Source organism: Nycticebus coucang, chromosome 12, assembly GCF_027406575.1.
Source record: "Nycticebus coucang isolate mNycCou1 chromosome 12, mNycCou1.pri, whole genome shotgun sequence".
Classification (NCBI taxonomy): Eukaryota; Metazoa; Chordata; class Mammalia; order Primates; family Lorisidae; genus Nycticebus; species Nycticebus coucang.
In genome coordinates, this window is record NC_069791.1 from 10,262,394 (window position 1) to 10,286,925 (window position 24,532).

General features: G+C 53.5%; 1 protein-coding gene across 5 annotated transcripts; it reads left to right on the forward strand.

Annotated features, from left to right (window-relative positions):
* Positions 1–3,150: 3,150 nt before the first annotated feature.
* Positions 3,151–24,487, forward strand: ITGA7 (integrin subunit alpha 7). Of its 5 annotated transcripts, XM_053554857.1 has the most exons (27): positions 3,151–3,559; positions 7,698–7,825; positions 7,926–8,005; positions 10,368–10,623; positions 11,120–11,251; positions 11,535–11,654; positions 12,523–12,730; positions 12,865–13,058; positions 13,372–13,460; positions 13,545–13,672; positions 13,827–13,922; positions 14,105–14,166; positions 14,313–14,482; positions 15,042–15,191; positions 15,828–15,943; positions 16,414–16,606; positions 16,686–16,766; positions 16,859–16,938; positions 17,052–17,126; positions 17,256–17,358; positions 17,890–18,057; positions 18,267–18,398; positions 20,940–21,053; positions 21,270–21,368; positions 21,454–21,579; positions 22,753–22,865; positions 23,788–23,992. In XM_053554857.1, exons 1-27 carry the CDS (start codon positions 3,354–3,356, stop codon positions 23,846–23,848), a joined length of 3,480 nt encoding a protein of 1,159 aa, XP_053410832.1. In that variant the 5' UTR covers positions 3,151–3,353; the 3' UTR covers positions 23,849–23,992. The 5 variants fall into 5 exon arrangements, with proteins under 5 accessions (XP_053410832.1, XP_053410830.1, XP_053410831.1 ...); XM_053554855.1 differs by lacking the exon at positions 22,753–22,865 and having other exon boundaries at positions 3,152–3,559; positions 23,788–24,487; XM_053554856.1 differs by lacking the exon at positions 22,753–22,865 and having other exon boundaries at positions 3,152–3,559; positions 11,120–11,197; positions 23,788–24,487.
* The last annotated feature ends 45 nt before the right edge of the window (positions 24,488–24,532 follow it).

Genomic DNA, 24,532 nt, shown 5'->3' on the forward strand with positions numbered 1-24,532 from the left:
TTTATTATCATTATTTTTGAGACAGAGTCTCACTATGTCACCCTGGGTAGAGTGCCATGGCGTCACAGATCACAGCCACCTCAAACTCTTGGGCTCAAACAATCCTCTTGACTCAGTTTTTCTATTTTTAGTAGATACAAGGTCTCTCTTTTGTTCAGGCTGGTCTTGAACTTGTGAGCTCAAGCTATCCTCCCACTTTGGCCTCCCGGAGTGCTAGGATTACAGGCGTCAGCCAGGGTGCCCAGCCTCTGTATTTTATTTAAAAAAATATTTTTAAAACTATACTTTGAGGTAGGGTTTTATTTATTTATTTTATTTAATTCTTTTCTTTTTGTTTTTTTTTGAGACAGTCTTACTTTGTTGCCCTCGGTAGAGTGCTGTCATGTCATAGCTCACAGCAAACTCAAACTCTTGGGCTCAGGTGATTCTCTTGCCTCAGCTTCCTAAGTAGCTGGGACTACAGAAGCCCACCACATGCCTGGCTATTTTTAGAAATGGGGTCTCCATCTCACTTAGGCTGATCCCATGAGCTAAGGCATCTACTGCCTCAGTCTCCCAGAGTGCTAGGGGCTTTTTTTTTTTTTTGAGACACAGTTTCACTTTGTTTCCCTGGGTAGATCGCCATTGTGGCATCAAGCTTACAGCAACCTCAAACTCTTGGGCTCAAGAGCTGCTCTCACCTCCCAAGTAGCTGAGATGATAGGCATCCGTTCAACACCTGGCTGATTTTTCTATTTTTAGTAGAGATGGGGTCTTGCCACCGGCTTGGGTCTCCCAGAGTGCTAGGATTACAGGTGTAAACCATGGAGCTCTGCCTATGCATTTTTTTTTCACCCCTGTCGTGTCATAGCTCACAGCAACCTTTGACTCTTGGGCTCAAGCGATTCTCTTGCTTCAGCTTCCCGAGTAGCTGGGACTACAGGTGACCGCCACAACACTCCTGTACTTTTAGAGATGGGGTCTTGCTTTTGCTAAGGCCGGTCTCCAACTCCTGAATTTAGGCAATCGCCCTCCTTGGGGCCTCCCAGAGTGCTAAAATTACAGGAATGAGCCACTGTGCCCAACTGTATGCATTGGTTTTTAATTTAACTAATTCCTAAGCTTTTAAGTGCAAGAAGTTATCTAGCAAGTTATCTATGTTAATGTGGAGTTTCCTCCATTCTCTAGATCCTTCTAGTTTCTAAATTTCCCTCTTTACCTACAATATTTTTTTTCCACTCCAACATTCTGGTCTCACTTCTCCTTTCGGGAACATCTAAATTTACTAGGCTGGTCTGGAGCTCTTGTTGTTCCCCGCCCTCCTTTGCCCCACTATTTATAGCCAGGCTAATTTTGGGTGGCCTCGCTCTCTCTTCTTTCCTGCTTCTTCCTCCCGTGGTGGGTGAGGTGACTTCTCAAATATTTCGGCAGAGGAGGTCAGAAGCAAATTCTTGGCATCAGATTTCAGCCTCTGATTACAGAAGCTGGTGGTCTGGAGATGGACGCAGGCAGAAGCTGCAGGTGCAGAGAGAAAGGCAGCTTCGGTTCTAAGGCATTTAGACCCAGGTTGGAGGCTTGGGCTGAGGGTCAGGAGTCCTGACTTCGCTATTCTGCCTTCTTCTATCAGCTCTTCTCTATCGTCTGGGGCTCTAGTATACAAAAGGGATGGGGAGGGCATATCTGATGCATAATAAAAGTAGAATGCTTGGCTGCTGGCATGCATTTCCAGCATGTATTTCCTCCATAGCACCTGACGTGACAGTGCTCTGGAGGAGACAGCCACAGGTGTAGCTTTGCAGAAATTCAGCGTCAAACTTTCAAATGTATGTTAATTTATCCAGGGCAAGGACTGTCCCAGGGCCAGTAGAGTGAGATCCCACCTGTTCCCCCCCTCCCCTGCACAGAAGTACAATTCTGAATGAAGAAATAAGAGAGACAAAGAGAATATGGGAAGAAAAATTAGGTAGGACACATTCTGGAGCTTTCAAGAAAGGGAAGGTGAAGGGAGAATCACAGGAATATGATGGTGTTTGAGAAGCAGAGGCAACATTACAGACATTGAGAAATAGTCTGAGAAAAGATTCCAAATGTGACAGAGACAAAAACAGAATTTGGGATGAGAAAAAACCAGATTGTGTCAGAGAGAAGGGAAAGGTGGACGGATGGATACGGACGACACCAGTAAAGGGGGAAAGTAGAAAGTGGAGCAAGCGAGGTTCCTGGAGTGCTAACTATGTTCTCTCTCTCCTCCTGGCCCCCCACTTCTGGAGTGGAGTTATAAACAGCAAAAAGTAGGAAAATGCCCCAGCCTCCTAGCCTGAAGGAAAGGGACAGGAAGAGGGGCTGGTCATCGGGCCCCTGTGGAGATGCCTTCTCCGCCCCACCCGCATCCTGCGGGAGCCAGCCCCGGACTCTGGGCCCTTCGCTTTCCTCCCGTCTGGAAGGATGGGAAATGTACGATTTTGCTCAGGATCCGGGCGCTGGAGACACCCTTTACATCCCTGTCTCTTGGGTCCAGCCTTTTTTTTTTTTAATCTTTGTCCTTCTTTTACACTCCCATCCCCCCTGCTCAGCTTGATTTGCTCTTCCGGTCTCACCCTCAGTCGTTTTTTCTGGTTTTCTCCCTTCATTCCATCCCTTGTTGATCAAACTTTTACCCTCCCTTCTCCCTCTTCGTCCTCCCGGGTTTCTCCGGCTGTCCTCCTCCCCACACCTCCTGAGATTTTCTCTCTTCGCGTCTCTGTCTTTTCCTCTGCTCTCTCGAACGCTAACTGGCGTGGCCGGACTTGCCTCTGTTGTCCGGGGTGCGATGGGATGGGAGGGCAGTGGGCGGACGCGGACAGCCTGAGGGCTGTTCGGTGTGACCTCGAGGACAGAGCACCAAGGGACCGCACCTCTCCGCGTTTGTCTCCTCTCCTTTCTATCCGCTCATCCCTGCTCCCAGCACTTCTCCTCTCCTACCTTCCTTCCTCTTTCTCGGCCCCTCCTCTCCCCCTCGGCTTTCCCAGGCGCCCCCTCCGCCTCTCGCCCCTTGTGGGGAGCAAGGAGAGGTCCCGCCCAGAGCCGCCAGCCCGGGCATCCCGGGGCGACGCGCTCGGGCCTCCACCTGCCGCCGGACCCAGGGGTGGGGCCGAGGGCGGGGCCTGGGCGGCGCCCGGGGAGAGGAGGCGGGAGCCCCAGTGTGCGCCCGAGCGGCGGCTGCCGAGGTTGCCTTGGCTGGAGGCGGCCGGCGGGAGCGGGAGGGCTGGAGGGGCGTGAGATCGGGAGACCCCTGAAAGACCAGCGACACTTCGGAGCGGTGCCTGGGGAGGCCTGGGGTCGGGGCGCGGGAGAATTTACTTGCACTCGCAGAGGGAGCGCGCGGGGTTGGTCCCATGGCCGGGACTCGGAGCCGCGATCCTGGGGGAGCCTCTGGGATTTGCCACCTTCTAGGCTGCCTGCTCGCCGGACTGCTCTTCTCACGGACCGTCGCCTTCAATCTGGACGTGATGGGCGCCTTGCGCAAGGAGGGCGAGCCGGGCAGCCTTTTCGGCTTCTCTGTGGCCCTGCACCGGCAGTTACAGCCCCGACCCCAGAGCTGGTGAGTCACCGCACCCGCCCGAAGTCCCCATGCCCGAGCCACAGATAAACCCCTTCCGCGCTCCCTGGACACTTTTCAATCTTCCAGCCCCATCAAGACTTAGACTGCCCACAAACAACTATGTCCCGACCTGGATCCTTGCCTCATCTGCCTTGGGTGGTCTGGAGAGTCACCCCCAGGCCGGAGACCTAGGATTTTGCTTTGAGGATGAGTTGGAGACCAAGGTTCTGGTCTTGGCAGGGAATTATGTCCTTTTTTGCTCCCAACTTCTATCCTTGCTCCAGCTCCAGGGTCTCTGACTGGCTCGCCTTCCTCTCAGGGCTGAATTCCCCCAGAGAAGGAGACCGACCAGCCTGTCTCTGCTTAGGACACCAGGAGAGGGAAAGGACAGAGAGATTGAGGGTACTATGGGAGGGATGAAGAAATAGCTTTCTGCTGTGGGATGGGATGAGGACAGCAGGACACTGGGAGGCCAGGGGAGACACTTGGGACCACCAGAAGATTGAGAGAGAACTGTGGAGGGTCTGGCAACCTGACATAGGTGGTTTGGAGATAGGGAATGGCAGAAAACCAAGCCTCTGGAGTCTTAATAGTAGCAGCACCAGTAGCACAGGGAGATCCAGGAAGGATGCTGGCCAGGCTGCTCTCCTTCCTCCTGCTGAGGAGATTTCCAACTCCAGGAATCTCAGCAGTAGCAAAAGGGAGGGAGGAGCGAGGGGGCAGAGAATGGTTCTAGTTCTTTTCTTATCAGTTCGGGACCCATGGGAGACGGATGCACATTTGTGTGAGGCCTGTGACTGGTCATGCTTCCTGTACCCTTCACTCTTCCAACACATGCAATTGTAAAAAGAGAGGCAAGGGGAAGAAAGCTTCCCACCTGCTTCTGCCGGGGGGCTTTTCTCTCTCCATCCAGTGCCTAAGTCACGTTAAGTGTCCATTATAGGGATCAATGCTGTCCGCTGGGACTGTCTATCCCCCTACTATTGGATGGGGGCAGGGACCAGGGGCAGAGCTCATTTCTCCTCGTCTGCAGGGAGTGGGGGCTAGCTCGAATCCTTCTTCTTGAATTATCCCTATCATCTAGTAGCTGGGTGAGTAGTCCCAAAAACTTTGGGGGAGATAGAAAGCAACTGACTTCACCTTCTCTTCTCTCTGCCATATGCTTCCTCCCTCATCCTTGTTCCCTCCTTTCCTCCCTCCTTCTCCCATCTGCCAGAGTTCCAGGACTGGAGGCCTTTTTAGGACATGCTGAACTCTCTGAGCTATTTCCAGGCAAATTCTAGGTTATTTTTAATAGCTTGATCTCTTGTCATTTCCCACTCCTCTCTGAAGGTGGCCCCCGATTCTGTCTCCCAGAGCCAAGCTGGGGGCATTCCCAGGGGGGTGTGACTACCTAACCCTGCTTCTGCTCCACCAGGGGGTGCTCTGTTGCTTGGCGGCTGGTGGGAGGTCAGGTATCTACTCAGTCCCTAGCCGGTCACCTGTCTCAGCATCACTCCTAGAAACACGTTCTCACCTGTTTTGATGGCTTTCAGTTTAGCTCTGGGATAAGACTTTGAGGTCTAACTTTACTTTGCTCTGTAGTTTTGGCCTCATTTATTACCTTCAGTTGTAAAATGGAGATAAACAATAGTACTACCACACATATGTGAAATGTGAGAGTTCTCACCATGTGTGAAAAGCTCAGAATAGTGCACAGCCACAGCCAGCGCTGTGAAAGTGTCAGTAGTACTGTTGTTCTTGTACTGTGATTCCCAGAGCTAGAGAGCAGCCTGAGTGCCTTGCAGCCATCCTGGATCCAGAGCTTGGCTGGAGGGCCTCTCAGGCTGAGCCAACCTTCCAGGCCAAGCACCCTCCTTAGAGGGCCACCCAGATTATCAGGGGTCAGAAAGGGCCAGAGCCCTGGAGGGTGTGGAGAGTCAGCCAGTGCAGCGGCGGTGGGCTGCTGCTTTGTCTCCACTTAGCTGGGCTCCCAGGCCTACCACTGCCCTCAGCTGCCAATACTTTTTGATTTTCTCCCTGCAGTGTGGCTACTGTTCTACCTGGAGGCCTGGGGTCGCTGATGCTCATGGGATGAAGCCAGGAAGGAGTGTGTGGCTGGGGCAGAGGTGGAGGGACTGGAGAGGCTGTGTGTGGGTGCTTTGTTCCCAGGAAGGTTGGCTAGACTCTGGCTGGACCTAGAGCAGAGCTGGGCACACCTATGCACACAGCTTCTTTCCTCCACATGGGCCCCTCCCCTTTTCTCTACTTTTGGCCTCTGTGAGGGGAGATGGAGCTTCCTTGCGTGCCCAGCTGTGCACTGACCAGCTGAGGCAGTGGGTGTCTCTGTGGGTCCACGTAAAGTATGGGTGACATGTTGTATGGGGCAAGCACAAAGATGAATAAGATCCCAGTCCTCCAAGAGACAGCCCCATCTGTGCTCAGGGGTTGAGGGCACTGCTGGCGTGTGTGAAGGTTAGCATTTGTTTGCACAGGGCCATGTCACCGAGTTTTCTTTTCTGCTTGGGATACTCTTCCCTACCCTTTCTTTTTCCTTTCCTGGAGTGGGGGTCTGTGTTCTAGAGATGGGCCAGTCATTAGGTGGACTGACAAAGTTTTGGAGTTAGGCAGATGTGGATTTAGGCGGAATCCCAGATTGTTATTTAATGTCTTTGAGTGAGTTTCTTCATCTGAAAGACAAGAAAAGAATCCTTATCTCATAGGATTGTTGTGAAAACTAAATGAGAGAAGGCATGTGACTTGTCTAGCCTGGTGCCTGGCACACTGGTGGACAGTGATAAATATTAGCTCCTAACATCCCTGATGTCTAGCCTAGAGCCTAACTCTGAGTAGGTGCTGAGTAAATATTATTTCCTTGACTCACCAGTACCTGACTCAGGGCTTGGCATATAGGATCTCAATAAATAGCTGTTAAATGAAGGCCAAATGTCAGTTCTCTTCCCTACCGCCTCCCCTTCCCCCTTCACTCTCTTGACACTGCCTCTGACACGGGATGACAGCTGCTAAGAGATGAGGTGGAGTTGTTGGATGGGAGAATGGCTTTGTGCCCTCCCCTTCCACCCTGTGGCATCTGGCATAGTGCCCCACAGATGCCAGTCTACAACGTTGCCCAACACAGTGTGAGCCTTTCCCCCCTAGAAGGGAGATGGAGAAGAGTGTGGGTTAGAGACCTTGAAGTTTGTCCCGATGTCACTGTTGAGTCTCTCCTTCTGCAAAGAGAGGACCCAGATAGCCAGCTGGGTGTCAGTCACCTCACCTCACCCCTACCTTCACTCCTGGCCTGGGGATTCAGCCCCAAGGGACCCAGGCAGCCTCCATTCCCAGCACAGTCCTCCCCTGGGGAAGATGCCTTGGCTGTCATCATGGAAAATTGTCCTGCCAAGAACGTTGTAGCTGGGAAAGTGTCTGTGGGGGAGGCGGGAGAGAAGACTGGGTGGGGGTGGGGGTGGGAGGCGAGGAGAAGATCATGGGCATAGGGAGGAGAAGGAAGGATAGGCACGGGTATTCAGGGTGTGGGGAGGAGAATAGGGGTAGGACTGGAGACAGAATGAGAAATTTGTCCCTACCTCTGTGCCAGCCGGAGTGACTGATAGGATGGTAGGCTGGCTCAATTGCTGGGGGTGGGGGGGTCTTTGTTGGGCCCCGAGGAGGGTAGGTCTATACCCAGCCTCTTGCCTGGCCTCCGAAGCTAGTCCCTGAGCCGCACTGCCAGTTTGGGTCCCTGTTACTTTTGCTCCCAGCATTCTTGGCATTTCTGGAAGGGTTTCAACTGGCTGAAGAGGAGAGCAGAGCTTGGGGATGGGGCCAAGGAGTTGGTAGGGAAGGCCTGGTCAGGAACAGGTGCTGGGAACAGGCGGTTCTTTCAAACTAACAGTGCTGGCTTGGCTGCTGGGGTTGGTGTGTCTGTGTATTTGTGAATATATCATATGTGTCAGGCCCTCATCCAGAGAGTGTATGCCTGTGTAATGGGGTGATCACATGGTTAATTGTCCTTGCCAGAATTTGAGGAAAGTGACTCCACCCTCCCTTTTCTTTAGTCCTTGAACACTCTTTTTGGTGTTGAGCGGTTGGGTATGGGCAGGTCCATGGCAGTCTGACCACTCTGTCCTTGAACTCCTGCCCCTGCCCCGTCTTGCAGGCTGCTGGTGGGTGCTCCCCAGGCTCTGGCTCTTCCTGGGCAGCAGGCGAATCGCACTGGAGGCCTGTTCGCTTGCCCGGTGAGCCTGGAGGAGACTGACTGCTACAGAGTGGACATTGACCAGGGAGGTGAGCCCCTGCACAGGGAGAGTGGGGGGAAGCCTGTGAGGGGGGAGGAGAGGACTTGGCCTCCTTTTCTCTCCCCTAATTCTCAGTGTCCTGTCTCCAGCTGATGTGCAAAAGGAAAGCAAGGAGAACCAGTGGTTGGGAGTCAGTGTTCGGAGCCAGGGGCCTGGGGGCAAGATTGTTGTGAGTACTACTCCTCATGACTGAACGCAAGGTGTCGTGTGTGCACATGCGCGTGTGTGTACATATGCACAGGTGTGCTTACAGAATGCGAGTTTGGCACATGGTGGGATTTCTCAGGATGTCGACTAGTTATCGAAAAGTGTGAGTGAAAAAAGAAAAAGAAAAGTGTGAGTGGCTCAGCACCATGGATTTATACTTGTAATCCTAGCACTTTGGGAGGCTGAGATGGGAGGATTGTTTGAGTTCAGGAGTTTAAGACCAGTCTGGGCAACATCTAGAGGTCCTGTCTCTACAAAAAATAAAAATTAAAAAAAAATTTAAAAATTGTGAAACAGGCCAGGCACTGTGGCTCACACCTCTAATCCTAGCATTCTGAGAGGCCCAGACAGGTGGATTGCTTGAGCTCACGAGTTCAAGACCAGCCTGAGCAAAAAATCTAGGCCTCGTCTCTACTAAAATAGAAAAACTGAGGCAACAGGATCGCTTGAGTCCAAGAGTTGGAGGTTGCTGTGAGCTATGACGCCATGGCACTCTACCCAGGGCGAGAGTAGACTGTTTCAAGAAAAACGAACAAACAAACGAATAAAAAACCGTTTGGTGCTTGTAGCTCAGCGGCTAGGGTGCCGCCCACATACACTGGGGCTGGCAAGTTTGAACAAACAACAATAACAAGCTACAACAAAACAAAACAAAAAAAAAATAGCCGAGTGTTATGGCAGGTACCTGTAGTCCCAAATACTTAGGAGGCCGAGGCAAGAGAATTGCTTAAGCTCAAGAGTTGAGGTTGCTGTGAGCTGTGACACCATGGCACTCTACCGAGGGTGACATAGTAAGACTGTTTCAGGAAAAAAAAAAAAAGAAGGGCAGTGCCTTTGGCTCAGTGAGGCGGGCGCAGGCCCCATATACCGAGGGTGGCCTGTCTGAACGTGGCCCCGGCCAAACTGCAACAAAAAAGTAGCTGGGCTTTATGGTGGGTGCCTGTAGTCCCAGCTACTCAGGAGGCTGAGGCGAGAGAATCACCTAAGCCCAAGAGCTGGAGGTTGCTGTGAGCTGTGATGCCATGGCACTCTACCAAGGGTGACACAGTGAGACTCTTGTCTCTAAAAAAACCCCCAAAAACTGTGAAACATGTCTCTCTGTTTTTCTCTTTTTATTTATTTATTTATTTTCTGTAGAGACAGAGTCTCACGTACCGCCCTCGGTAGAGTGCCGTGGTGTCACACGACTCACAGCAACCTCTAACTCTTGGCCTTAACGCGATTCTCTTGCCTCAGCCTCCCGAGCAGCTGGGACTACAGGCGCCCGCCACAACGCCTGGCTATTTTTCTGTTGCAGTTTGGCCGGGGCTAGGTTTGAACCCACCACCCTCAGCATATGGGGCCGGCGCCCTACTCATTGAGCCACAGGCGCCGCCCTGTTTTTCTCTTTTTATATCTTTTACTAACATCATGGACACACAATTACCAACACACATTGCTATGGGGCAGAGAATGGTTACTGTGAAGTGACTGGTTTAGTCTTGAGTGTATAATAGTCCAAAGGAGGAGTGTAGGGAGACTGGTGCAGGTGGGATGATTTGAAGCAGGCTTTTTTTTTTTTTTTTTGAGACATAGTCTCACTTTGTTGTCTTTGGTAGAGTGCCATGGCGTCATAGCTCATAGCAACCTCAAATAAACTTGTCATTGTTGCAGGCCTGGGCTGGGTTCGAACCCCACAGCTCCAGTGTATGTGGTTGGCGCTCTAGCTGCTGAGCTACAGGCGTTGAGCTGAAACAGGCTTTTAAGAATGGGTAACACCTAAGGAGCATATGACAAGGGTACAAGTCAAATCAAGTGTAGAACATAAATGTCTTAGCACAATAATCAAGTAAATGAGATGAAAGCTATGTTGATTGGTTTGATCTAACCATGTCAGATTGTATGAAAAAAACAACACATTGTACCCCACATATGCATAAATATATTCATGATCTATGTGTATTTGACTTAATTAAAAAAAAAAAAAAGAATAGGTAGCACTTGGAGAGTGGAGTGGGGAAGTTCTTTGCAGATGAGGTGATGGCCTTTAAAGAAGGCCAGGGACAGGACCAAGTGCATTTTGGAGGCCTGACACATGATGGGGGAGTCACGCATCCTGTGTGCTGGCTTAGTAAAGTCTGTGCCCAGGCAGGATGTGTGGAACAAGGATGTCTTCCTTCGAGGGTGTGGAAGGGATGCTGCCTAACATTGGCTGTGGTGCTTGACACCAGCATAGGTGTGTGTGTGCGTGTGTGTGTACGCACATGTACCATGTCTGCCAAATGTCTGCACCTGGGCAGCATGCCTCAGGCAGGTCCCTAGCCCCTCATCCCTTCCTCTCACAGACCTGTGCACACCTGTATGAGGCAAGGCAGCGAGTGGACCAGATCCTGGAGACACGGGACGTGATTGGTCGCTGTTTCGTGCTGAGCCAGGACCTGGCAATCCACGACGAGTTGGATGGTGGAGAATGGAAGTTCTGTGAGGGGCGCCCCCAAGGCCACGAACAATTTGGATTCTGCCAGCAGGGCACAGCTGCCGCCTTCTCCCCTGACAACCACTACCTTCTCTTTGGGGCCCCAGGCACCTACAATTGGAAGGGTGAGTCGCTCCTCAAGGAGGGGAGAAGGGAACTAAAACCTCCTTCCCCAGAGACAGGATTGGGGGTAGCACATGGCCAAGCACAACCACGCAGTCACCGCCATATAGCCTGGGGGCACTGCCATGCCCTCCACCAACATTGCGCTAGCACACACATGAATGGCGGTACGTCCTCTCCCTTGCATGGCAAGTGTCCCTCACATGCTGGCATGAGCCCCTATGCACACTGGTCTGGTCCACCCAGCTAGGCCTGCATGCTCCAGCACACCAGCCCACACCTCATCACTGCCATTTCCATCTTTGCACGGTGCTGCTGGCTGAGCCAACTTCTGGTGAGTGTGATGTCAAGTCTGGGAGGCCCTGGGAAGCTTAGCCTGGGGAGGGGGTGGACGTAGGGCTGGAAAGGGACTTCCCTCTGTGCCTGTGTAATTCAGTGTCCGATCTGAGGGCTGCTCCTTGCTCCCAGCCGTGGGCACTAACAGGACTGTCCTTGCAGGCACAGCCAGGGTGGAGCTCTGTGTGCAGAGCTCAGCGGACCTGGCACACCTGGACGACGGGCCCTACGAGGCGGGGGGTGAGAAGGAGCAGGACCCCCGTCTCATCCCAGTCCCTGCCAACAGCTACTTTGGTAGGGACCCCTCCCTGGCCCAGAGCTGCTCTAACCCTGTGCTCCTCTCTCTCGTCCTCCCTCTCCGCACTCCCGTCCTTCTGTCTCTGTCGGTCTCTCCCCCTTCTCTTTCTGCCTTTCTGTCTCCGACTCCTATCTCTCTGGTCTTTCTGTCTTTCTCATTTTCTTTTTTTACCTTTTCCTCTGCCACCTTCTCCTTCTGGCCTTTCTGTCTCTCTACTCTGTGGTCCCTCCTCTGGATGTCCCTTTCCTGGTGTGTCCCTCCACCTCCCTCCCCGCACAGGGTTGCTTTTTGTGACCAACATTGATAGCTCAGACCCTGACCAGCTGGTGTATAAAACTTTGGACCCTGCTGACCGGCTTCCAGGACCAGCCAGAGACTTGGCCCTGAATAGCTACTTAGGTTTGTAAGCTCCCACCTCCTGGGCCCGGGGGGATGGCCCTGGCCTCTCCCCTCCCCCAGGGAATGCATCCTTTCCTGCCCTGTAGTCCTTGGCCTCCAACACACACCCAGGGAATTGCATATTGGGCCCAAATTAGAGAAGACCAGAGTCTAGTGACCAGGCCTGACAAGAGGAGGCAAGGGTGATAGACTCAGGGCTGTGAGTGGGGAGTCTCCATGGGGGAAGATCCAGGTGCAGTGAGGGGGCCAGGGATGAGGCTATCCTGTGAAGGAGGGTCTTGACTTCTGGGGGACTTTCCCTGAGGGATGGATGGTAGGCACATGCTGGAGAAAGGTCTGGTGTTGTTGGTAAGTCCCTCTTGTTGTCTCACCTGCACCCCTCCGCAGAGGAGGGAACAAAACCTGGGAGATGTTTGGGTGAAGTGAGTTTTCCTTACTCCCTTTGTCTCCTCTCATCCACGTGAAGATTCTTCTCCCTGCCAGGATGGTGGGAGAGGGGACAAAAAGGGTGCATTGGATGGAATTGGGGCTTCTTAGGGTATGTAGATGGGAGAGGGACCAGCCACTCCTCTAAGTTGCTGGGTATGGGCATGGGGGGCCTTGGCTCAGCTCCTGCCCAGCCTCCTGGCCTTCTCAGTCATGGCCTTTTTCTCTCCAGCCCAGTCCCTGAGGCTGACCTCACTTATGCCAAACTTGTCTCTGGCCTGGTGGTGTGGGGAGTGCTGGGCCCCTGGTCCAGCTGTGGTGCTGATGACTTGTGGGCACCTTCTCCTTTTGGCTCTGGGCCTGTAGCCGTGGGGGGAGCTGTAGCACATCCTGGCTTCTGAGTCTTACAAGACACTTACTGGTAAATCACCCTCCCACCTAGGTTTCTCCATCGACTCTGGGAAGGGTCTGGTGCGTGCAGAAGAGCTGAGCTTTGTGGCAGGGGCCCCCCGTGCCAACCACAAGGGTGCTGTGGTCATTCTGCGCAAGGACAGTGCCAGTCGCCTGGTGCCTGAAGTTATGCTGTCTGGGGAGCACCTGACCTCTGGCTTTGGCTACTCTCTGGCTGTGGCCGATCTCAACAATGATGGGTGAGTGGGCACGGTTGGGGGGAGTGCAGCCTGGGATGGGGGCTGGGTCCAGGAGCCAGGGGGTGGCCTCTGGCATCTCCTTCTGGCTCTTTGGCCAGGAGGACCCTGCTCTGACTGTCTCTCTCTCTCCATAGCTGGCCAGACCTGATAGTGGGTGCCCCCTACTTCTTTGAGCGCCAAGAAGAGCTGGGGGGTGCTGTATATGTGTACCTGAACCAGGGCGGTCACTGGGCTGGGATCTCCCCTCTCCGGCTCTGTGGCTCGCCCGACTCAATGTTTGGGATCAGCCTGGCTGTCCTGGGGGACCTCAACCAAGATGGCTTCTCAGGTGTGCTTGGGAACTGAAAAGGCTCAGTGGAGGGAGGGAGCTGGGCAGGGATGGTCTTCAGAGGGCTCAGGGAGAGCAGGAACCTGGAAGGAGCTTACCTCTGAGCTTTACTATTTCCTAGCTTCCTGACCTTGGACAGGTTGTGTTCCCTTTTTGAGCTAGCAACCTTTGGGGAGGAGCTGAGAGAATTAAACAGGATGTTTGTGAGGTGCCTGGATTTAGTATCCTTTCAATAAAATAGGACTGAGTGACTGAGAGAAAGTTGAGAGCTGCCATCCCCAGCCAGTGATTGCCTTTTCCCCACGCCCTACAGATATTGCTGTGGGTGCTCCCTTTGATGGGGATGGGAAGGTCTTTATCTACCATGGGAGCAGCCTGGGGGTTGTCACCAAGCCTTCACAGGTGAGGGGAGTCGTGGGGCTGGGGGATGGATGTGTTGGAATGGGGGCAGGCAGAGGCTGGGGAGGCTGAGAGCTGGTCCCACAGGTGCTGGAGGGTGAGGCCGTGGGCGTCCGGAGCTTTGGCTACTCACTCTCAGGTGGTCTGGATGTCGATGGGAACCATTATCCTGACCTGCTGGTGGGCTCTCTGGCCGACACCGCTGTGCTCTTTAGGTGAGTTCCTCCCTCTTCTCTGCCTTCTCTTCTGGAGGTGAGGCCATGAGCCCGCCTGTGACTCTGACCCTACTCCAGTGCCAAATCTGATGCTGAAGTGTTTCCCAGGCTCACATTCTCACATTTCTTTTGCCCTTGGCCCCCACTTCCCCAGGGCCAGACCTGTCCTCCATGTCTCCCATGAGGTCTTTATTGCTCCACGAGCCATTGACCTAGAGCAGCCCAACTGCCCTGGTGGCCACTCGGTCTGGTGAGATGGGATCTGAGGGGAGGGCGGGTGAAGTGCTCTGGCCTGGTCCCCCCGTCCGTGTTCTCCCTTTCTTTCCCCAGGGGGCTGGAGGCTGGGGCTGTGTTGGGAATGGGTGGGGTGGGGTTTTGGGCCTTGGCCCCTCCCTCTTCTGACTCACTCAGGAGCCACCCTTCGACCCATAGTGTGGACCTAAGGATCTGTTTCAGTTACATTGCGACCCCCAGCAGCTACAGCCCTATTGTGGGTGAGTGAGGTCCCCTACCCACTGCTCACCCCATTGGGTTTCCAGGACGTGTCCCTCCAAAGTGGAGAGAAGAAAACTTTGGGGATGGGGTCAGCTGGAGCAGTTCCGCAGCTCACTGGCTCCCCTCTTCTCCCAACATGTTCCAGCCCTGGATTATGTGTTAGACGGGGACACAGACCGGAGACTCCGGGGCCAGGTCCCCCGTGTGACCTTCCTGAGCCGTAGCCCAAATGACCCCAAGCATCAGGCCTCAGGCACGGTGTGGCTAAAGCACCAGCATGACCGAGCCTGTGGAGACACCATGTTCCAGCTACAGGTGGACCCTGACTCCTTGGCCTCTGAGGATCATTGTCATGGCATGATCTCTGTTCCTTGATTCCTTGTAGCTTCTTCTTCCCGATCATACTTGTGGCTCATTTGAAGATCTAGACCAGTGTTTTCCAACCTTTTTTTACCTCACAACTTCTCTGGAAATTAATTTAATGATGTTTAAAATTTTTGAGGCACACCAAAGATCCTCTCATGGCACACTAGTGTGCTGTGGTACCCCGGTTGAAAAGTCACTGCTCTAGACTTTGGAAAGCTTCTCTTCTGAGCTCACCTCCTCCTCACCCACTGCCCTCTGCATCTGCACTCCCTGGAGGTGGTGATGGCAACTCCCATTGTCACAGCTGATCCTCAAAGCCCCAGTTCCTTGGCCTCCTCCTTTTCCTACTACAATCTTTCTCCTTCTTGATTGCTCAGTTTTCCTTCTCTCCTTAACCTCCCTAAGCTTTCTTCCATGTTCCAGAATCAGTTCTGGGTCTGGCTGGGGCTTTGGGCAGGGCTGGGCCTGGGGAATTGCTCCAGAGAGGAACAATCTTTCCCCTTCCCAGGAGAATGTGAAAGACAAGCTTCGGGCCATTGTGGTGACTTTGTCCTATAGTCTCCAGACCCCTCGGCTCCGGCGACAGGCTCCTGGCCAGGGGCTGCCCCCAGTGGCCCCCATCCTCAATGCCCACCAGCCCAGAACCCAGCGGGCAGAGGTGAGCCTGGCTTCTGGCTTAGCCCAGGAGAGGGATCTGGGAGGGGCCGTGATCACACCCTGTCCGCAGTGACACCCATTCATAGCTTACAGAGCTCTATCACAGGTGCTACCCCAGTACTTCCTATCTCCAGGGACCCAACGATCACATGTTCCTAGTTAGTGGGGCCAGCGCTGTCCCGCTCCATGTAATCCCTCAGGGGGCCAGGCTGATGGGAGTCTGGCCTGCAAGCTCCATCAATCACCTTCATCCAGCTGGAAGGGCAATGTGAAGCTCCTTGTAGGACTCCCTGGCCAGCCCACCTGTGGTGCTCTTTATTTCTTTTCATGTTCTAAATCTGGAATTTGGTTGCTGGAAGTGAGCTGGGGGGACGTGGTCTAGCTGCAGACCAACCTTGCTTGTTGAGCCCCCGCAGGGTGCTAGTCTCTGCTGCAGCCTGGTTGTACTTTCATCGTTTCACTGATGAGGGCTGGGCTCAGAGTGTTAAGCAGCCGGCTCAATATTGCACAGCTAGTAAGCAGCAGATCTGAGAGTTGGACACAGGCTGTTTGATCCTGTGATCTTCTCAGCTACCATGGGCCTTGGTGACATAGGCCCCGCCACCTAGGAATGACCCCTCCTCACATCTCTCCCCAGATCCACTTCCTGAAGCAAGGCTGTGGTGAAGACAAGGTGTGCCAGAGCAACCTGCAGCTGGTCCGGGCCCGCTTCTGCACCCGGGTCAGCGACACGGAATTCCAGCCTCTGCCCATGTGAGGGGGGCAGGGACCACTTGGGGTGGGAGGGCATGAGTTCAAGGAGTGAAAGGAAGTCCCTGCAGAAGGACTAGGCAGAGGGAGGGGCCAAGAGGGTGAAAGGCTAGAGAGGACCTGCCGATGATTCAGGGGACTGTGAGGTGAGGAGGTGACGGGGCCGCAGGACTGCCCTTGCAAGGAATAGCAGTCCCTCAGAGCACGTATGACAGTGTATAGTCTGTACACTTCAGTGAGGTAAAAATTAGTATTATCAGTCCCATTTTACAGGGAGGGTTAGTTACTTGAGCACAGGAAGCGAGTGGTGGAATGGGGAGGAGAAGGGCAGTCCCCTGACTCCCAGTCACGCATGGAGAGACCCGAGGCTTGGGTGGTGTGAGGCAGGGGGCCCGGGGCATGAGGGCAGGGTGAGGCGGGCGCAGACTGCGGGAAGTGTCCAAACATCAAAGCAAGTGGGTCTGACTCTCCAGGGATGCGGATGGGATGACAGCCCTGTTTGCACTGAGTGGGCAGCCAGTCCTTGGCCTGGAGCTAGTGGTTACCAACCTGCCCTCAGACCCAGCCAGGCCACAGGCCGACGGGGATGACGCCCATGAGGCCCAGCTCCTGGTCACCCTCCCGGCCTCACTGCACTACTCAGGGGTTCGGGCCCTGGACTCTGCGGTGAGGACCTGTGTAGGTGGGGTGGGGTCTTGAGGGGCTGCAGCGACCCAGGCTGACCCCTTCTTCTCCCCAACTCCAGGAGAAACCTCTCTGCCTGTCTAACGAGAATGCCTCCCATGTCGAGTGTGAGCTGGGGAACCCCATGAAGAGAGGTGCCCAGGTTGGCTTGTCTGCCCATATCTCTATCTGAGGGGTCCCTGTTTGAGCCCTTGCCCCTCCCCTGACTCTAATCTCCCTCCACCCTTGGCTTAGGTCACCTTCTACCTCATCCTGAGCACCTCAGGGATCACCATTGAGACCACGGAGCTGGAGGTGGGGCTGCTGTTGGCCACGTAAGCCTGGTGGGGCCAGGTGGGGTGATGTGGGGGCAATTGGATCAGTTTCATATGAGCCCTTTGTGGGTGCCTGTGCCTGCTGCCCACATTTGCCCCTGCTCCCCCGCCAGGATCAGTGAGCAGGAGCTGCATCCCACCTCCACTCGGGCACGGGTCTTCATTGAGCTGCTACTGTCCATTGCGGGGTAAGCCCTGCCCAGGTGGGCACCTCTGTGGAAGGGAGGGGGCATCCCCACTCCCACCCCTGGGCTGGCTCTGCTTTACTTGGCCTCCTGACGTCCGTCCTCATCCCTGTTTTGACCCCTCCATGCCAGGGTGGCCACTCCCCAGCAACTCTTCTTCTCTGGGATGGTGAGGGGTGAGGCAGCCATGCGGTCTGAGCGCGATGTGGGCAGCAAGGTCAAGTATGAAGTCACGGTAAGTGTCGTGGATGTGGCCCCTCCATGGTTCCCCGCCCTCTTTGGCACAGAGGACAGGTTGAGCCAAGTCCTAAGGGCTGGGGCTCTTCTACTGTGTGGCATTGTGGTGGTCCAGTGAGTTAAAGGCCTCTGCCATGCACCTGGACCCTGGTTGTGGGCAGCTATTTGTGCTGGGGTCTCAGGTGACCATTTCCTGGTCATTTCTGTCTGGCTATCTCACCTGTTGGTCTGAGAGGCCGTGAAAGCCCAGGGAAGCTTCTCCGCTGGGGTTGGGAACATGGGGCGGGTGGATGTCTCTTCCTAGAACTCTGCCCTTGCTGGGGCCTCTCCTCACACCTCCAGGACACCTCCAGGTGTTGTTGGGTTTGGTCTGGGGAGAGAACAGTGCCTGGTGGGCTTTAGGGTCCTGAATCTTTGTTGAAATTCTGTTTCCCAAGGCCCTGCCCTCCGCCTTTATCACTTCCATTGCTGTAGATGCGAGGTCTGCTGGAAAACTGAGCTCCCGGCCCTCATACTCTTGTATCTACAGGTCTCCAACCAAGGCCAGTCGCTTAACACCCTGGGCTCTGCCTTCCTTAACATCATGTGGCCCCACGAGATTGCCAATGGGAAGTGGCTGCTGTACCCCATGCGAGTGGAGCTGGAGGGCCCTGGGCAGAAAGGACTCTGTTCCCCGAGGCCCAACATCCTCCACCTGGTGAGGTTTAGACACGGGTGGGGGGATAGAGGAATAGGAGGGAGGGGGGATAGAGGAATAGGAGGGTGGGAAGGTGGGGATTAGACCCTGGGAGGGACGACGTCGGGTGGAGGCAGTGTGTTAGGGGTGTGGGCCAGGAGGCGAGGCTGGGGAGGAAAGGATTGCTGCGTTTGGAGGGTCACTTGCTAGGCCTTCCCTCCGAAATATAGGATGTGGACAGCAGGGATCGGAGGCGGCGGGAGCTGGAGCTGCCAGAGCATCAGGAGTCTCACGAGCAGCCAGAGCCCAGCACGTCCTGGTGGCCAGTGTCCTCTGTTGAGAAGAGGAAGAACATTACCCTGGTGAGGGGGAGGAAACTCAGTGCAGCCAGAACGGGGCTATGTGGTATGACAGAAGATGTATGGGAGCACAGAGCTCCAGGGTGGTGGGAATCCAGGGAGGGTGGCCTGTGATGAAGTGTGATGGTCACATGGCTGGAGCAAGTTGATTAGACAATTCACATTACAGCTCTAGGAGGGGGCATCTGGGAGGCAGATGCCACATGTCCACCCCGTCCCCTAAAAGGGCTCACTCCAAAGCAGATTCTCCTCACATTATTTTATTTATTTTATTTTTATTTTTATTTTAGAGACAGAGTCAAGCTGTCACCCTGGGTAGAATGCCATGGTGTCACAGCTCACAGCAACCTCAGACTCTTAGGCTTAAGCAATTCTCTTGTCTCAGCCTCCCAAGTAGCTGGGACTACAGGCGCCCCCCACAACGCCTGGCTATTTTGTTGTTGTTGTTGCAGTTGTTATTATTTCTTTAGCTGGCTCAGGCCTGGTTCAAACCTGCCAGCTACAGTGTATGTGGCTGGCACGGTACCCACTGAGCTACGGGTGCCGCCATCTCCTCACATTTTTTATGAAGCATTACATCTTATAGGCGATGGGATGGGGTTAGTCCATCCTCAAATTTTGAGGTTTGTTTGTTGTTCTTTCGAACTCTTGGGAAAAAATAAAGTCAATTTGAGTCAGGACACGTGCTTGATTTTCACAATGTCAAAAGCACGAAGAGTTTAAAAGTTCTAATAATTAAAGTGACAGTATATCGTATGTGGTTCATTAAGTCCCTTTTGAGCAGTTTTGCTTCTCCCTTTCCTACTGGCTTCATAGAGTTTGCTCTTTAGTTGGAAATATAGAGCAAATTGGTACCTGCTCTGTGCTCCTCCTTTCCAGGATGGCACTGGCAGTGAGAATGTGGTGGGGATGGAGATTAGGAGGGCATTTGGCTGGGCAAGGTGGCTCATGCCTATAAGCCTAGCACTCTGGGAAGCTGAGATGGGTGGACTGCTTGAGGGCAGAAGTTTAAGACCAGGCTGAGCAAGAGTGAGATCCCATCTCTACTAAAAATAGAAAAATTAGCCAGGCATGGTGCTGTACACCTGTAGTCCCGGCTACTTAGGAGGCTGAGGCAGGGGGATGGCTGGAGCCCAGGAATTTAAGGTTTTAGTAAGCTATGATGACTCCATTGCATTTCTAGCCTGGACAACAGAACCAGGAGACTGTGGCAGGGGCATGCAAGCAGCTGGGCCCTCTGGGGCCGGCTCCCTTTCCTCTGGGGCCCCAGCACACCACTCCCCAGAGAGTGTGGCGCGAATCGGGTGTAGGAACCTGTGTCATTGCTGTTGCTCTGCGGCCTGAGTGGTCCTGCCCTCTCCACACGACTGATTTCCTTTGAGAGGCCTCCCTTTTTAATAAGAACTTTGAAATTTTAAAACTTATTTTTTTAAGCTGACAAAAACTGTATACATTTATCACATACAACGTGATGTTTTGACATAGTCTACACTGTGGAATGACTAGATTGAGCTAATTAACATATGCACCAACCTCACATATTTTTTGTGGTGAGAATACTTTAAATCTATTCTCTTAGTGATTTTCAAGTATATAATATATTGCTACTAACCACAGTCGTCCTATTATATAATAGATCTCTTGAACTTACTATTTCTGAATAAGTCCAAGCTTTATGCCCTTTGACTAATATCTCCCCAACACTGCTAAATCCCCCAGTCCTAGGTAACCACCACTTTTATCTTTACTTTTATGAGTTCTATATTTTAGATTCCACATATATGTGAGATCAGTATTTATTTTTCTGAGTCTGGCTTATTTCACTTAACATAAATTTCTAAAATAGGTTCTTTGATATACAGTTAAGGCAGAAAGCCTTGCTTTTTTAGATAGTTTGACTAAGGATTCTTGAATTGCTCAAAAGTGACAAAATAAAACATGACAAAGAATTCAAACACTCTCAAAGCCATTCTTCTGTATATGGATTGTGGTGTGATGAATATGACATAACTGTCAGGCAAATGTGTCGTTAGGTGGTGGTTGGGCCCAGTGGATTTGGCCCCAGCAGCTCCAGGAACAGCCTCCTCCCCCTTCAGTGAGTTTGGGCTCAGGTGTGGCTTTGCTGACTGTGGACCTGAGTTTAAATATTTGCTCCACCACTTATTAGCTTTGCCAGCTCTGTGATCTGAGGCAGGTTGCCTGGCCTCTGTGGGCCTCAATTTTCTTATTTGAGAAATGGGGGGATAGTAAGATACACCTTGTAGGACTGTTGTAAAGCTTAAATGGTATAAGTGGCCAGTTGTAGGTGATCAACAAATGGGACTGTCATTTGGTAACATGAGCATCAATTGGAGAAGCTGCTCCGCCTGCCGCTGTCATGTCCCCCACACATTTCAAAACCAAATAGCTCAGATTTGGAGTGGGTGGCTATTTTGAACCAGGGGTTAGTTTGGGAAGATTTCCTGGAGGAGGGGAGTTTGAGAGATGGCAGGATTGGCAGGGGAGGGCTGAGCCGCATAGAGCCCTGTCTGTCCTTATCCCTAGGACTGCGCTCGGGGCACAGCCAACTGTGTGGTGTTCAGTTGCCCACTGTACACGTTCAACCGTGTGGCCGTGCTGCACGTCTGGGGCCGCCTCTGGAATAGCACCTTTCTGGAGGTGAGGACACCCCTCGGGCTCCAGTTTGGGTTGCTTTTCCCCGCAAAGCCCTTTTGGGGCTCACTTCTCCTGATTCCTGCCTGTCCAAATACAACTGGACTCTCAAAACAAGCCAGGCAGAAATACCCTCTGTGTTGGGCACCATTCCATTGATAATTTCAGGAGGGAGGGAGATGAGAGCCTTCAGCAGGAGGGTCTCCGTCCCTATCCCTTTAGGAATACTCTGCTGTGAAGTCCCTGGAAGTGATTGTCCGAGCCAACATCACGGTTAAGTCCTCCATCAAGAACTTGCTGCTCAGAGATGCCTCCACAGTGGTGAGCTCCAGGGCTGGGGGGTGAGGGGAACTCTCTTCCTCCCTGCCCCCTCCAGCTCTTGCTTCCTTAACCCCTTGCTCCCTAGATCCCAGTGATGGTATACTTGGACCCCATGGCTGTGGTGGCAGAAGGAGTCCCCTGGTGGGTCATCCTCCTGGCTGTCTTGGCTGGGCTGCTGGTGCTGGCACTGCTGGTGCTGCTCCTGTGGAAGGTGAGACCTGGGGGTGGTGTGGGGCCGATGGGGCCAGACCTCCAGGTTCCGCAGGCAGCCTGTTAGTTGCACTGAGGTTCTCTCACCTGCCCACACCCTCATGTATTTAGCCAATCTGCATTACACACCTGCCCTGCCTGTGCCAGGAACTCTATTAGGCCTCTTTTTTTTTTTTTTTTTGTGGTTTTTGGCCGGGGCTGGGTTTGAACCCGCCACCTCCAGCATATGGGACCGGCGCCCTACTCCTTGAGCCACAGGCGCCGCCCTATTAGGCCTCTTAATGTCTCAAAGATAAGTCAGATGCAGATCTTGTCTTCAGGGACTTTGTAGTGGGAATGGTAGGCCTGTGGTCAAGGAAAAGGCAGAAGATGATGAGTTGAGAAAATGCATTGTGATGGGAGGCCGAGGCGAGACAAGCTTGAGCAGAAAGCAAGACCTCGTCTCTACTAAAGATAGAAAAACTGAGGCAAGAAAATTGTTTGAGCCCAAGAGTTGGAGGTTGCTGTGGGCTATGATGCCATGGCACTCAACCCAGCTCAACCCAGGGCGATAGCTTGAGACTCTGTCTCAAACAAAAAAGAAAAGAAAATGCAGTGTGAGTTCAGAGGAAGGCAGACGTGACAAGCGGCAATCCTGGAGCTGGGCCTCAGAGGAAGGTGCAGTAGCAGGGCCTGGATGTGGGGAGATGGGGGATGCAGTGGGGGCTGAGCCTTCTGGATGTCACAGAGGCGGGGAAGTACGGTCTGATCTAACTAGGATGTGGGAGTGAAGCCTGGAAAGGTCACCGTGGCCAAGAAGGTCCACAAATGTGGTGAGCTACTTCCAGGACAGAACTCAGAACATGCCTAGACCAGGCTCCATGTGCAACCATTCTTGTACATGCTGAGCTGTATACAGAATCCTGTTGGTATCTGGGGCTCAACAAAAGAGCACACACACACAAGTCAGTATAAGAAATCACACACCTCACCAAAGATCATACCCTGAGCCACATTTGGGGGAGTAGGCAAAACTTTGCATGTCCTTGGGCTCTGTGGAGAAATGTCCCCCTCTCCACCCTTTGGCAAGTGTGAGTCATCAGTGGACCAGGCTCCAGAGCAGAGAGAAGGGCCTCATCCTTCCTCAGTCTTCCCATCCTCTGCCTCCTCTGTCCCCTCCACCCCGACATCCCAGTGTGGTTTCTTCCATCGGAGCAGCCAGAGCTCATCTTTTCCCACCAACTATTACCGGGCCCATCTGGCTGTGCAGCCCTCAGCTGTGGAAGTCGGGGGTCCAGGGACTGTGGGGTAACTGTTGTGTATGTGCACGTGTATGTTTGTGTGCATGTATCTGTGTGTGGATGGGTATGTATGTATGGAAGTGGAGCTCCCAGCATTCAAGGCATCAGGAATGGGCAGGGCGAAGAAATGCAATTGCATGAGAGTGATGTGTGTCTAAGGCACTGAGGCGCGAGGTTAATCACACTAGAGGGTGAGGCTGGAAGGTGAGTATGCCCAGCCTGGGGCATGCACAGCAGGCAGGGTGGCTGTGTGAGCATGGGGGACTGTGGGGAGACCCTATGCACCCTTTTTCTATGGGCATGAGTGTGCAGAGATGAGTGTGCAAGGAGATGGCACACAATCTGAGCATGTAGGAGTTGTGAGCAGTCCTAAGTGTGAGTGTGCAAGGGGCACACTGCCACCTTGGTATGTAAGGGCTGGGATGGTCCTGACTTAGGGAGGGCCTAGACTGCCATATTCATGGATGACAGGGCCCGGCTCTAAGAGGGATGCTGCTTGGTGTACAAGAACATATGTGTGTGTGTGTGTGTGTGTGACTCGGGAGGCATCGTTCCAGGTACGCAGGGCCCTGGGAAGCCATTTTCTTCCTCTGATCTTATGTTCTGGGGGACACTACTGGGTCTCCAAAGAAGACTGGATGGGTGGAAACCTTTAGGGGATCTTTCACCTTAAATACCCTGTTTCAGGGGCTGGGGAGATGTCCTTGGTCCCGCACTGTAGACGCCCGCCTGGTCTTTCTTTCGCTGTGAATGAGAACCTGGGGGTGCAGCATGGATGGTGGCGCCTCGGGGACTGCCCACGGCCTTTCTGTTGCAGCTGGTTCTTCCTGTGCCAGGGCTGGTGAGGGCAAGGAGCTGGGCTGTGCTGGTGTCTGCTCCAGGGTCCACAGTCCTATGGCTCTTCATGGCCTGGCCTGGTGTCCTTACAGATGGGATTCTTCAAGCGGGCGAAGTACCCCGAGGCCACCGTGCCCCAGTACCACGCGGTGAAGATTCCCCGGGAAGACCGACAGCAGTTCAAAGAGGAGAAGACGGGAACCATCTTGAGGAACAACTGGGGCAGCCCCCGGCGGGAGGGCCCCGACGCACACCCCATCCTAGCTGCTGATGGGTACCCCGAGCTGGGCCCTGATGGGCATCCTGTGCCAGGCACTGCCTAGCGTCTTCTGTCCCAGCCTGGCCTACGGTCCCCTCCGCTCCTTCCCTGGGTGAAGAGGGGAGAGTGGGTTGCTCATGTCACATCAAGATTTGGCAGGATCTGCTTCCTCAGGGGTGCAGCCCTCTCCCATCCGTGAGAACTCCTGCCCCCCCAGCTTTCCCTTAGGCTGCTGTGTGATGAGAGGGCATAAATCAGGGATAGGTGGGGCTGTGGGGTAGGGTGAGAGGGGCAGGGAGGTCCTGATGCAAAGGTGGGGAGAAGGGATCCTAATCCCCCCTTTCCCATCACCCTGTATTAACGGACCCCAAGGACCTGTCTCCCTGAAAGTGCCTTAGCCTAGAGGGTTGGGGAGGAGGTTGTGTCACTGACTCAGGGACTCCTCCCGCCCGAGTCCCCCCTTCCCCAACCTTAGTTCGCTGTATCAGTCTAGTGGGTTTTGTCTATTTATTAAAAAATATCTGAGGACAAAACCTCTGGCTTCTTTACTGAGTCTTGCTCCTTACCCCAGGGTCTCC

What these genes read in the sequence shown, in the direction of transcription:
- ITGA7 (XM_053554855.1), top strand. Translation starts at nt 3,354, where the DNA reads ATGGCCGGGACTCGGAGCCGCGATCCTGGGGGAGCCTCTGGGATTTGC. An exon ending in GAATTCCAGCCTCTGCCCAT is followed by an intron (nt 15,944 to 16,413) that starts GTGAGGGGGGCA and finishes CTGACTCTCCAG; the next exon opens with GGATGCGGATGGGATGACAG. An exon ending in AGGTCAAGTATGAAGTCACG is followed by an intron (nt 17,359 to 17,889) that starts GTAAGTGTCGTG and finishes TTGTATCTACAG; the next exon opens with GTCTCCAACCAAGGCCAGTC.